The 14,629-nt window shown below is 42.6% G+C and overlaps 1 protein-coding gene and 1 pseudogene across 1 annotated transcript; both read right to left on the reverse strand.

Annotated features, from left to right (window-relative positions):
* Positions 1-5,504: 5,504 nt before the first annotated feature.
* LOC109917939 (gastrula zinc finger protein XlCGF7.1-like) lies at positions 5,505-8,766 on the reverse strand. Its single transcript, XM_048616585.1, has one exon. The coding sequence runs from the start codon at positions 7,420-7,422 to the stop codon at positions 6,529-6,531; it is 894 nt and encodes a 297-aa protein (XP_048472542.1). The 5' UTR covers positions 7,423-8,766; the 3' UTR covers positions 5,505-6,528.
* The window catches only part of LOC109925805, a 106,807-nt pseudogene continuing 100,321 nt past the window's right edge, over positions 8,144-14,629 (reverse strand).

Raw genomic sequence — 14,629 nt, forward strand, 5'->3', positions numbered from 1 at the left:
GAAACGTCAGCCTTCCTGCTCCTATGATGCTGCTTGGCCTGCTGTGTTCATCCAGCTCTACACCTTGTTATCTCAGATTTTCCAGCATCTGCAGTTCCTACTATCTCTGATAGCAGTGAAAAGTTTGTCATGTCACCTTTCAGCGCCATCTTAGGTACAGTGTACCTAGGTGCAGATATGTTAAGTTTTGTCACAGAATTGAAATAGTAAAAAAGTTTAGCATGGGGATACAGAGCGTAAAAGTCCAGAATTAGAATAAAGGTGTCTTTAAAGTACTCAAGTTCTAGTCCTTTACCAGCAGGAGTCTATGTTGGTCATTGCCTGGTATATGTGTGGTGTGAATGTTACTTGCCACTTGTCAGCACAAGCCTGGATATTGTCCTGATCTTGTTGCATTTGAACATGGACTGTTTCAGTATCTGAGGAGTCATGAGTGGTTCTGAACATTGTGCAATCATCAATGAACATCCCAGTTATGACCTTATGATGGAGTGAAGGTCATTGGCAAAGCAGTTGAAGATGATTGAACCTAGGACACTACCCTGAGGAACTCTTGCAGAAATGTCCTAGAGCTGAAATGACTGACCTCCAAAAACTACAACAATCTTTCTATTACCAGGTATGACTCCAGCCAGGGGAAAGTTGGCTCCCGATAGCCATTGATTCCAGTTTTCCTAGGGCTCCTTGATGCCTCATCTGGTCAAATACGGCCTTGATGTCAAGGCCTGTTCACTTTCACCTTACCTGTGGAATTGTCCATGTTTGAACCAAGGCTGCAATGAGGTCAAGAGCTGAGCGGCCCTGGCATAACCCAAACTGGGTGTCGGTGGGCAGGTGCTGCTTGGTGGCACCATTGACACTTTCCATCACTTTACTGATGTTCGATGGTAGACTGCTGGGGCAGTAACTGGCTGGGTTGGATGTGTTCTGCTTTTTTGTGTATAGGACATACCTGGGCAATTTTCCACATTTTCAGGTTGATTCCAGTGTTATACTGAAAGAGCTTGGCTAGACGAACAACAAGCTCTGGAGCAGAAGTCTGCAGTACTATGCCAGAATGTTGTCAGGGTCTGTAGCCTTTGCAGTACCCAGTGCCTCCAACTATTTCTTGATATCAGGTAAAGTGAATGAAATTTACTGAAGACTGGTATCTGCAATGCTGGTACCACTGGAGGAGTTTGAGATGGATTGTCCACTTGGCACTTCTGGCTGAAGATTGCTGTGAATACCTTAGCATTATGTTTTGCATTGATGTGTTGGGTTCTTCCATCATTGAGGACGGGGATATTTGTGGATCATCTTCCTCCATTGAGTTGTTCAGTTGTCCACCACTGTTCACAACTGGATATGGCAGGACTGTGGGATCCATTGGTTGTGGGATCACTTAGCTCTGTCTATCATTTGTGGCTTATGCTGTTTGGCATGCAAGTAGTCCTGTTTGGTAGCTTCACCACCTTGACACCTCATTTTTAGGTATGCTTGGTGCTGCTCCTGGCATGCTCTCCTCCACTCTCAATTGAACCAGGGTTGATCCCCTGATTTGATGGTAGTACATGATATGCCAGGCCATGAGATTGCGGCATAGGCTGGAGTACAATTCTGCTGCTGTTGTTGGCCCATGGTGCCTCATAGATGCCCAGTCTTGAGTTGCTAGATCTATTTGAAGTCTGTCCCATTTAGCACAGTGATAGTGGCACACAAAATGTGAAGGTGGGACCTCATTTTGATAAGGACTGTGCAGTGGTGACTCTTACCGATACTGTCACAGGCAGATGCAGATTGGTAAGGATGAGGTCAACTGTTTTTTCCTTATTATTCGTTCACTGAACACATGCCACATACTCAGTCTAGAAGCTATATCCATTTGGATCAGACTAGCCTGATCAGCAGTGCTACTTGGTGGTGGACATTGAATTTTCCCCCCAAGCAGGGTATATTTTGTGCCTTTGCCAACCTTAGTGCTTCCTCCAAGTGCCGTTCAACATGGAGTAGTGATTCATTTCCTGAAGGAGTATGGTACATGGAAAATCAGCAAGAGTTTTCCTTGCCCACGTTTATGCTGAAGCCTTGAGACTTCATGGGTCTGAAGTCAGTGTTGAGGACTCACAAAGCAACTCCCTCCCAACAGTTTACCACTGTGCCTCTACCTATGCTGGGTCTGTCCTGCTGGTGAGACAAGACATATCTAGAGACATTATCTGCAAGGTATGCTTCTGTGAGTATGATGCTGTTGCTTAACTAGTCTGTGAGACAGCTCTCTTAGTACTAACGTTAGCCTATAGATGTTAGTAAGGTTGACTTTGTAGGACCAACAGGTCTATTTCTTTTCCAGGGCCTAGATCAATGCCAGGTGGTTCAACTCTTTAATTTCTTTGTTGAAACTTCATAGCAATTGATACAACTGAGTGGCCATTTCAGAGGGCAGTTGAGAGTGGCTCTGGAGTCTCACGTAGGCCAGATCAGCTGAGGATGGCAGATTTCTTTCCCTGAAAGGCATTAGTGAGTCAGGTGGATTTTTCTGACAATTGACAATGGTTTCATTTTTAATTCCAGATACTTTTAATTGAATTCAAATCCCACCATCCACCATGTCAAGATTTGAATTTGCATCCCCTAAAAATTATCTGAGTTTCTGGATTAATAGTCTAGCTGCAAGGCCATCGCCTCCCCTTGACTAAACTGGTGATGTTACAATATGAAAGAACACAAAGCCTAAAGTAAAAAATCTTAACTAATCCCTGCCTAAAATCTGAATGAAATGGTTTTGATCTTTGAGAACGTGATTGAGAAATGATAGAAGGACCCAGCTGTAATCCTAATTAGCAAAGCCAAGTACAGTACATTGGAGTAAAAGGCTCAGATGATAACAGCACAAGAGGTCAATCAGCCGACCATATCTGCACCAGTTGAAGATCTAACTAGCTTTGCACCCTTTTCCAGCTTGTGACCCATAGCCCTAGTAGCTATGGCAAGTGAATATCTAAATACTGATTCAAAGTTACAATAATTTTTGGCTCAACCACTCTTTCAAGAATTCCAGATTCCCAACATCTTCTGGGTGAAAACAAAATCTATCCTCGATTCTCTTCAACGCTTTCTACCTCTTACTCTAAAGCTCTTACTCCCTGATTATGGACAAAAAAAGGGCCTGCCTATCCAGCCTGTCTATGTCCCTCACAAACCTTTCTAAGATCCCCCCTCAACTTTTGTTGCTCCAAGGAAAACAAACTCAGCCTATCCAATCTTTCGTCATAGTTCAGAACATTCAACCCAGAAAGTAACCTGGTAAATTTCCTCTGCACCTTCTGGAGTGCAATCACATCCTTCCTAAAAGTGTGGCTATACCTACATGCAGGACTCCAATTGTGGCCTAATCAAAGTTTTGAACAGTTTTATACATAATCTCCCTGCTCTTTATTCTATTTCTCAGCTAATAAAGGCTGGTATCCCATGTTCCTTCTAGATTGCGTTATCTAACTGCCCTGTTACCTTCAGGTATCTGTGGATATGTATGATGTGGAGGTGCCAACACGACACCAAGTTATAGTCCAACGGTTTATTTGAAAACAAAAGCTTTCAGAGCCTCAGTCCTTCTTCAGGTGTTAGAGAAAGAGGTAGTATCAGACAGAATTTATAAGTAAAAGATCAAAGGTTCACACCGTTGATGACCATGTACTAAACAAACCTAAGATGCTGTTAAATCTTTAGTCAGTTAGAACGTTTTAATAGATTAATATGCATACGTAAATCCCCAAATTCATTTCAAGTCACGGTCCTGAGGGAACTAAACATTTTATCAGTGTAAAAAAGTGACATTTTAGATCAGACAAAGGAGGTTAGCTGTGAGACCATGTTTAGAATCTGTGTTTTAGTTGGGAGTCAGGCTGGTTTTATTTCTAAAGTAGGAATTTATGAAACGCCATATTGACAGCCAATTCTCAGCCAAATTCACCCCAGAGATTCACGTGTGCGCGTGAGAGAAGGGGAAAGAGAGAGAGCGCGCGCGTGGAAGAGACAGTGAGAGTGAGCACGCATGAAAGTGTATGCGCGAGAGAATGTGCGCGAGTGAGTGCGCACGAGTGAATGAGAGAGTGTGTGTGTGTGTGTGTGGGGGTGTGTGCAAGAGAAAGTGTGTGCACGACGGAGAAAGTGTGTGTGCCGGTGTGTGTGTGAGAGAGGGTGTGTGCCGGTGTGTGTGTGAGAGAGGGTGTGGATGTATGAGTGTGCGAGTGCATAGTGTGGTGGGTCACCTGTAGTGCGACATGAACCCAAGATCCCAGCTGAGGATACGGAAATATACACGTACACAAAGGTGTGTGACCTTTGGTACTTTCCAGAGTCCTTCCATTCATAGAATAATCCTTTGCGTGGTAGCCCTCCCCAGATGCATTACCTTACTTTCGTGGGATGAACTCTTATTTGCCACTGCTCTGGCCTACGTGACCAGTCTCTTATTAGCCTCTTGCAGTTTACTATTTACCACTCTACCAAGTTTTGTGTAATCCACAACTTCTTGACTATTTCCCCTACATTTAAGTCTAAATCATTCACTTACGCCACCAACAGCAATTACTCCAGGACCATAACGTGCAGAATCCTACTGGAAATAGACATCCAGTTACAGAAACAACCCTTAATCATCACCCTCTGCTTCTTGCTTCTCAGCCAATTTTGGATCCAAAGTGCCACTTTGTCTTAGATCCTATGGAATCTTACTCTTTTTGACCCATCTGCCATGAAGGAACATATCAAAAACTTTGCTAAAGTCCGGTGGAGCACATAACCATACCTTGTTACTGCATGAAGAAATGCGGGCAGGTCGAGAAGAAAAACTTTACCTCCATCACAGTCATATTAAATGTCATTGTGACTCAGATTAGAGCATGATAGGGCAGAAATCTAATCTGAGAGGGACTCAAACATGGAGAAATTAACCCCACATATGACTGACACCAAACTCCTCTTACCTGACATAAACCAATTGCATAATCACTGACACCAATCTCCTCTCGACTGACATAACCAATCTGAATCATTAACACCAATCTCCTCTCATCTAACATAAAGCAATCCCAATGACACAAATTTCCTCTTATTAGATATGAAGCAGCTCCAAAGATTAATCACAATCCGTTACTTGGAGTGGACATTTTCCATTGCTGTTCATAATAGAGTTCTGTACCAGATGGAAGGACAAAACTTGGAGGCTCTCCTATTCTCCTTCCTTCTGGCGGATGCTACTGTGAAGAATGTGCATGTCAGAAAGAATTGTCAGTAAGGATTAAGCAGCACTTCCTAATTGCAGTTGTTAATTGAAACCTTTTTGGCACGGAATTATACCAAAGACCAAAGGATGAAATTAAAAGGTGCTAACATTGTCGTAAACTTATTACTGATGAGAATCCCTCAATTATAGGCGACGATCGTGGATATTGTCCTTCAAGACAGTCTCATGAAACTGCAGACTTGAAAGCACAATCAGCAAAAGACAACGTTACAACTTGTATTTATATAGTACCTTTAATGTAATGGAACACAGCACACTGCATAAGAGCACTATAAAACAACATTTGACAATAAGCCGTAAAGAAGTAATTAGGTCAGATGACTACAGGCTTAGTTGAAGATGTTGGTTTTAAGGAGTGACTGCAAGGAAGAAACTGAGGAAGACAGACAGACAAATTTAGAATTGCAGAGTTGGCTGACAATGAAGAAACAATTATAATTGGGAACACACGAGGCCAGAATTACAGGACCGTGGATATTGCATAGGGTTCAGGGGAAGGGGTAAATTAGAGAGATAGGCAAGGGCAAAGCTGAAGAGAGATTTTAAAATAATGCTGAGAACTGTAAAGCCAAGATGATGTTTAACTGCAGGCCAATTCACATCAGCGCACCTGAAAGATGGAGAACAAGGATTTGCTGCGAATTAAGACATGGGCAGCTGAGTTTTGGATGACAAAAAAATTACAAGGGCTGGAGTATGGGAGATCAACTGGGAATGTTAAAAAAAAAGTTGAGTCCAGAGGAAACAATGGCATGAACAAGGATTTCAGCAGAATTGAACTAAGATGGAGTGAAGCCAAGCGATTGGATGGTGGTGGAAGAAGGCGGTGTAAATGATGGCAGGAACATGAGTTTGGAAGTTAATATCAGAACCAAATATGATACTGAGGTTGTAAGAAGAAGAAGACGGAGTCAATCTCAGACTATTTTCAGGAAGAGGGATGGAATCAGTAGATTGGAAACGGTGCTGAGAATCAGTGCTAAGAATCGATTATTTTAATTCTTATCAACATTTAGTTGGAGGAAATTTCTGCCCATCTAGTTCTGGATGTTGGATCAGAAATCAGGTAACTGAGGAACCAGGGCAGAGTCAAGGCAGCTTGTGATGCAGAATATGAAACAACAGCACAGTTATAGGGGTGATTAACATCAAAAGAAACAAATCCAATCTGTCAGAATGAATGTCACTCAGTACTGGACAGTATCAATAGCAGTAATGAAATCGCAATCCAACTCCTGCAGTCATTTGTGACATCGCTGGTGGCTCAGCAGGTTGGATGATTGAGTGAATCCCTTCCCACATATTGTGCAGGTAAATGGCCTCTCCCCAGTATGAATTCGCTGGTGTGTCAGCAGAATGGATGAACTCATGAATCCCTTTCCACATATGGAGCAGGTGAATGGCCTCTCCCCACTATGAACTCGCTGATGTATCAGGAGTTTGGATGAGTTCATGAAACCCTTCCCACACACAGAGCAGATGAAAGGCCTTGCTTCAGTGTGAGTTCGCTGATGTATCACAAGAGTTGACGACTGAGTGAATCCCCTCCCACACATGGAGCAGGTGAACGGCCTCTCTCCAGTGTGAACTCGCTGGTGTTTTAGCAAGTTGGATGGATGATTGAATCCTTTCTCACAAACGGAGCAGGTGAATGGCCTTTCCTCAGTGTGAACACGCTGGTGTGTCAGAAGTGTAGATGACTGAGTGAATCCTTTCCCACAAACAAAGCAGGTGAATGGCTTGTCCCCACTGTGAATTCGACGGTGTTTCAGCAGGTTGGATGGATGATTAAATCCTTTTCCACAGTTAGAGCAGGTGAATGGCTTCATCTCAGTGTGAACCCGTTGGTGTGTCAGGAGATTGGATGACTGAGAGAATTCCTTCCCGCACACAGAGCAGGTGAAGGGCTTCACTTCGGTGTGAGTTCTTTGGTGTGTTACGAGATTAGATGACTGAGCAAATCCTTTTCCACACATGGAACAGGCGAAAGGCCTCTCCCCAGTGTGAATGCGACGATGGTTTTCCAGCAGGGATGGGTAATTGAATCTCTTTCCACAGTCTCTACATTTCCATGGTTTCTCCATGGTGCGGGTATCCTGTCCCTCTGCAGGTCGAATGACCGGTTTAAGCCTCATAAACACATAGAGCACTTCTATAAGTCCTCCCTGCTAGGAATGGTGCAATGTCTTTTAAGGGCGTGTAACTAGTTAATGCTCTTTCCACATTCAGTGTACTGGAACACACTTACTTGGCTGCTTGCATCTCACTGCTTTTCTAGTCAGGCTGATTTGAGAAATACAGCAAACATTTCACTTGTTATATTCATGAACAATGGCATTCAGGCCCTGATGAATCGAGTGATCGTGCTGGAGCGTGACATCATGTATAATTCAAATTTCTCACCTAGAAATTGTCCTCTTCTAAAATCCTATAAAAAGTTGTTTACAAATGACTTCGTGCAAATTCAGGAGAGATTAAGAACAATTTTTACCTCATTTCTATGGAACAAATTTACCACTCATTTCACCAAACTGTGTGCCACGCACTTGCCCATTTTCAGGCACTGAAATTGGATCCCATCGCTCCATTCTCACTATTTCTTTCTTCCGGGCCAATTTTCATCCTCCCTGTACTCTGACTGGTTTCAGTTCAGTCTTCAAAAAACCTAAGTTGCAGTCAAAGGACTAGAAACGTTAACTCTGCTTTCCTCTCTCCACAGGTGCTGCGGGACTTGTTAAATTTTCCAACAAATTGCTTTTGTTTGCTCTCAATTATTTTACTGCGCTCGTCCTGGGGTTCATGAGGCCCGCCTACACTAGTGTACCAAGGGGGCCGCGCTTGAACATTGCTTCCCGTTCAAACACTGCCTCCTTTACAAAGATGGCCGCCGGAGTAAACACGGCCCGTGCGCGGAGAGGAAGACACACCTTTCCTGATCCGCTCTGACAGAAGCTCGCAAGACGGCGGAGACGGTGAACCCGCAACGCGGAATGCAGGAGGGACTTTTCGGCACTTATTCGGCGGCCTCTGACCTATCGCGGTTATTCCTGAAACAGCCAGATCAGCTTGTGGCTTCGGTCGCTGACGCGCACTCACAATCCGCTTCCGCCACTGAGGGATAACAGACCGCCTCACTGCGCATGCCTGAACTCCCCTCCGCGCCTGCGCGTTTAGTTATTAACGTGGATTGTCTGGAGGCATGTGTCACAGAACATGTACTGCCGCTGGAATTGTCTTACCCTTGGAGGCCGCTGGTAATGTGATATGACTATGAACCTGGGTTCAATTCCCATCTGCTCCCACCGTCTCTGAACAGGTTGATTGGAGAGGAGATAAACTAATTAACGGACACACATCTCCTCTCTCCGGGCTCTGTGGCACAGTAGGAGACACCTGGGTCGAAGACCCGCCTGATCCAACTTCTATGAATGGGTTAATTTAAAAAATATATTGCATTCTACGTAATAAAGAATCATTACAATTTTTTTTCTCCTACTTGAAACCTAGCTGCTAAATGAGATGATGGGTCTTGGCTGAATGGTACTGTCAGTGAAACAGATAGATATTTTCATCCTATAGGGGGGAGCAGAACTTAAAACTATGTGATATTTGCTGTGGAGGCCAAGCCATTAAGTGGTTTTAATATTGAGGTAGGAGCAATTTACTGCAGATGCTGAAACCTGAACTGAAAACAAAAAAAAATGCTGGAGATCACAGCGAGTCAGGCAGCATCCATGGAAAGAAAGCCAGCTAACATTTCGAGTCTGGATAACTCTGGTGACTCACTGTGATCTCCAGCATTTTTGTTTTCAGTTAAGATAAAGATAGATAGGTTCTTAATTAGTAAAGGGATCAAGGCTCACAGTGAGAGGGCTGGAGAATTGGGTTGAGAAACATATCAGCCCTATTCGACTGGCAGAGTAGACCCAATGGGCTGAGTGACATAATTCTGCTCCTACGTTCTTATGGTCTTATATCATTTCCATTCATATCACAATTAGTATTTTGATTGATTACTCTAGGGATCAGTGAAGCACTTGCCTTTTGTTTTACTCAGATATGTCTGCCCTATGCATCTAATTTTGTTCTGGCTTCTCTGCAGATAGGTTTCCAATACAACAAGAATAAGACATTTCATTTCATACACTAGAAATGACTTAGATAAGGAAAAGGCCTGTGTCTGTGTAGGGTTTACTATAGATGCATGGACACAAAAGATATCACTTTGCTGATTTTTAGAAATAACAGACTAACCAGGGCATAGATCATTAGCACAGTTGCAAAAACAAAGTTCTAAGAGTGAATAGTTATGCAGACAATAACAAAATTAATATCTATTAGTCATTAAAAACATTTAATATTAAATCACAGTTTTGTGATAGGAGGAAGGTCTAAAGACAGAAATCAAAAGTTGTGAAAGTCACAGCATGGTGAGGCTGACAGGGCATGAGGCAAGCCTAACTTGATTTACACAAGTTGTGTAAGGAACTAAAAGTATAAATAGGGCATATGACCCATAATCATGGTGCATAAAGATAATGTCACACAAGATGGTATGATATGAGATCTGTGGAAGTTTTGAGGTGTTTCTCAGCATGCTTTGAGGGTTTCACCCTCATGTGCATGGGTATGTTAATAAATTACCGCCTGCATTCATTTCAGTGCTGACTCATGTCAAGTCATAGAGACATACAACACTGACACATGCCCATTGGCTCAACTCATCCATGCTAATCAAGTTTCCTAAACTGAACTCAGAGATAGTCAGAACTGCCGATGCTGGAGTCTGAAATAACACAGTGTGGAGCTGGAGGAACACAGCAAGCCAGGCAGCATCAGAGGAGCAGGAAGGGTGACATTTCGGGTCATGACCCCATTTCTGAAGAAGGGTCCCTGAACTAGACCCTTTTGCCCACATTCCTCTAAACTTCCCGCATCCATGTCTTTTAAATATCGTAACTGTATCCACCTCTACTAGTTCCTCTGGCAGCTAGTTCATTTATGCAGCACCCTCTGTGTGAAAAAGTTGCCCCTCAGGTCCGCTTTAAATATTTCCCCTTCAACCTTAAACCTATGCCCTCTCGTTTTTGCACCTCTAACCTGGGGAAAAGAACTTGGCCATTCACCTTATCTATGCCCCTCATGACTTTATAGATTTCTTTGTGTGTGTCTTGTGTACGTGTACGTGTACGTGCGTCTCTCTCTCTCTGCTGCTTCGCTCTGGTGTGTCCAGACACGCCTCTAAGTAGGCTGGAGAGTGGGGGCAACCTTCTTGAATTGTCCAATCACTTGACCAATCAGGGTCTTCCACTTAATTGGGTTTATCACCTTGAAACGTCGTTAATGGCTTTCTATGGTTTTTGACCCAGAATATGTACAAGTCTTTTGTTTTACTCAGACACGTCTGCCCCATGCATCCCCTTGTTTTGTTTGTCAGGAAATGTTGAACTGTCCTTTTACACTCACTAATGTGTTCTGGTTTTCGATTGTCAGGGCTTGAATTTTGCAAAGCCCTGTCTTCAGGCAGAATTTTGTGCCATGTTTATTTTAGTTGCTGTGCTTGTATTGTTTTTGCCTTCCTTTTCAATGATTTTATTTTACTTGAGCAGTTGCAGGCTGCTTTAATTGCATGGGGCAACCAAAGTAAGACCCCTCAAGTTAGCAAGATAACCCTCACAACTTGACTATTACTCGATTAATAGTGGAATTTAGGTACGATTCAAACCTCCAGCACCCGTCTCTAGAAGTGTCCAGGTTTCGATCCTTGTGCAGTGTTGTTCTTCAAAGTTCTCCTAATGAAGGGTTGTGGTGTTGGATTCTCATACAGGCTTTTGACTTTCAGGTCTATGATGTGATATTATTCTCGATTTTTTTCATCCATATTATCGACTACTTCTCTTGAAACATCAAGTCAGCGACTTACTTTCTTATGAGAAGTAGTTTCCCCGTTACTTGTTATATTGCCATTGACCCTCAGTTTGAGGACACATCCTGGTCTTGTAATTATCACCTCAAATTCTTCAGCAGTGCCGTAAAGAACTCGAAGATGGCAGCAGAATAGCATTGCTGCTTTTGAGCTCCTGGTCCAGGACTTGTCCAGCTCCGTCTACTTTCGTTTCTTCTTTATTTCTTTTTCCTTTGCTCTTGTTTTGTTTTTTCTCTTTAAAAGCCTTTCTCGGCATCTTCAGTGAGGTGAGAATGTGCATGGCCCTCCTGGTATGTGCAGCAGCGGCGACAACAGGAGAGTGCATTGTGCAGCACAGAAGGGAAAGCGAGCCCTGCAGCATGCAGGAGAGAGCGAGCCCTGTTCTTCAACATGGTTGAAAAACAGATGGTTACAAATTGAGACCTCTCCAAAACCTCAAACTGCCCAAGCTGTGATGGACTTCATGTCAGGGCCTTAATTGCAAGGCAATCGGATAGGGTCAGTACAGTTTTGGAAAGGAAAAGTTATGTTTAACAAATCTATTGGAGGGAGTTATTTGAGGAAGTAATATGCAGTGGGAAAAGGAGAATCAATGGAAGTACTGCACTTAGATTTCCAGAAGGCATTTGAAAGGGTGCCACACCAAAGGTTATTGTGGAAATAAAAGTCCATAATATAGGGTTGGGGTTAGCAAAGCTAGAAGTTTGGCTGGGTAACAGGAAGCACAGTTGTTATAAATGCATCTTTTTAGGGTTAACAAGATGTAATGAGTGTTGTTTAACAGATCAATGCCATGTGCTCAACTGTTTACAATTTATATAAATGACTTGAATGAGGATTTGGATTGGTCTGCACTGCTCTTAACAACTTTGCGTGTAAATTAATCAATTGGAAAACACGTGAATGGTGGCAAATAGATTAAACAAAACATGATTTGGTAGTGGGGGAAATAAAACATCCAGTTGCATGTAAGAGCATTTCTGCATTTAAAAAAAAGAAGGGATAGAAGGTATGGTTGCCAAATTTGCAGATGACACAAAAACAGGTCAGAAGGTAAGTTTTGAAGAGGATGGAAGGAGGCTACAAATGTTATAGACAAATTAAATGAGTAGAAGTGGAATGTTATGTTGGGAAGTAAAGTTGTCCATATTGACAGGAAGAATTTTTAAAAAAACATTATTTCCATGCTGACAGATTGCAGACCTCCGATGTAGAGGGATCTTGATATCCTCTTGCATAAATTGCAAGGTTAGGATGTAGGCACAACAAGCAATTATGAGGCAGTTGAGTACAAAAGTGGGGAGGACAGTTATACAGGGCACAGGTAAAACTGTATTGCCTGTATATAGTATTGGTCACCTTATTTAAGAGGATGTAAATGAGTTGGAATCAGAAAAGGGAAGGTTTACCAGACTAATGAAATGGGTGGGTTGTCTTATGAGGAAAAGTTGGACAGGTTAGGCTGGTATCCACTGGAGTTTGGAGTAAGAGGTCACTTGATTGAAATATAGAAGATCAGAGAGGTCTTGACAGGCTGAATGTGGAAATGATGTTTCTTCTAACAAGAAAATTGAGACCAAGGGGTTATCCACTGAAAACAGATGAGGCAAAATACTTTCTCAAAGGGTCAGCAGTCTTTCAAACCCTTCATGAAAAGGTGGTGTAAGCAGAAGTCCTTTGAATATTTTTGGAAAAGATGTAGATAATTGGTAAAGTGGGGGAGTGGTGAAAGGTTATCAGGGTAGACAGGAATATTGATTTGCAGTTCAATACTGATCTGATTGATTCATTGTACCTTATTAAATGGAGTAGGCTTGAGGGGCCAAATGCCCTAAACTTGCTTTTTATTTTATGTACATATTCTGTTGTTAATAAGATGCAAGGTAGGCCCATCCTCACTGGCATCAGTTTCTGTGGATGTTAATAATCGAAAGCCCAATTAAAGGGAGTAATATTCTAGATAAAAACATAAAATTTGTTAAACCCAGTGTGTTAACTTGTTTTTTAAAATTAAAAAAATTAGTTATTTTTACAAAGCACTTGCAGTTTTGTCAATGAAAGCAAGTGTGAGGAACTCACTAACTTCTTTACAACTAAGACTGATTGCAGCTGCTGTTTCTGTTGCTTCCCTCCCGTCCAATAGTCACATATCCACTTTCTCTAGTTTTTTTTTCACCTATCCTGCCATATGCTCATAATGTGGCCTACACTGCATTGGAAGACCAAACATATACTGTGTGACCACTGCAAGGACACACCTCCTCCATTCCAGTGGTTTGTGATTTTAATTCTCCTCCTTGCTCTTGCACTGATATTTATGTCCCCAGCTTACTGGATTGTTCCAGGCAAGCTCAATGGAAGCTTGAGGGCATGCATTTTATCTTTAGATGAGGCATTTTACAGCCTCTGGACTTGACACTGAGTTCAACAATTTCAGACCATGATTACTCTTGCTTTTGGCAGATCCGTTGTGCTAAGTGCCACCTAAACAGCACAATGTCCTTTCAAGTTTTAATATTCAAGAATATTAATCCTTTCTGCTGAGGAAGTTATAAATCAATAGATCTTCTGCAGTCCCACTGATGATGAAGTAAGAGTTCCTTGAAGCTGGAATCACAGGTAGATAGGTTAGTGAAGAAGGCATTTGGTGGAATGCCTTTATTGGTCAGTGCAGTGAGTATAGGAGTTCAGAATTCATGTTGCAGTCATACAGGACATTGGTTAGGCCACTTTTGCAATATTGTTAAGTTCTTGTCTCCCTGCTAAGGAAAGATTTTGTAAAACTTGAAAAGATTCAAAAGAATGTTGCCAGGATTGGAGAGAGCTTCAGGTGGAAATAGGCTGGGGCTATTTTCCCTGGAGCATTGGAGGCTGAGGGGTGACCTTCTAGAGGTATAAAATTGTGAGGGGCATGGATTGGGCAAATAGCCATGGTCTTTTTCCCAGGGTAGGGCAGTCCAAAACTAGAGGGTTCAGGTTTAAGGTGAGAGAGGAAAGATTTAAAAAGGGACCTAAGGGGCAACTTTTACACAGAAGGTGGTGCATGCTGACAAAATTACAACATTTAAAAGTCATCAGGATAGATACATGAATAGGAAAGGTTTAGAGGGATATGGGCCAAATGCTGGCAAATAGGGCTCGATTAATTTAGGATATCTGATCGACGTAGACGAGTTAGACCAAAGACCAAAGGTAGTAGGAACTGCAGATGCTGGAGAATCCGAGACAACAAGGTGCAGGGCTGGATGAACACAGCAGGCCAAGCAGCATCATAGGAGCAGAGAGGCTGACGTTTCGGGCCTAGACCCTTCATCAGAAAAGGGGGATTTGAAATAAATAGGGAGAGAGTGGGAGGCGGATAGAAGAGGGATAGAGGAGAGGATAGGTGGAGAGGAGACAAACAGGTCGAAGAGGCG

This window comes from Rhincodon typus, chromosome 35 (genome assembly GCF_021869965.1).
Source record: "Rhincodon typus isolate 14 chromosome 35, sRhiTyp1.1, whole genome shotgun sequence".
NCBI lineage: Eukaryota > Metazoa > Chordata > Chondrichthyes > Orectolobiformes > Rhincodontidae > Rhincodon > Rhincodon typus.

Excerpts from the sequence above, each read along its gene's own strand:
- LOC109917939 (XM_048616585.1), bottom strand. The coding sequence starts at position 7,422 with ATGAGGCTTAAACCGGTCATTCGACCTGCAGAGGGACAGGATACCCGC.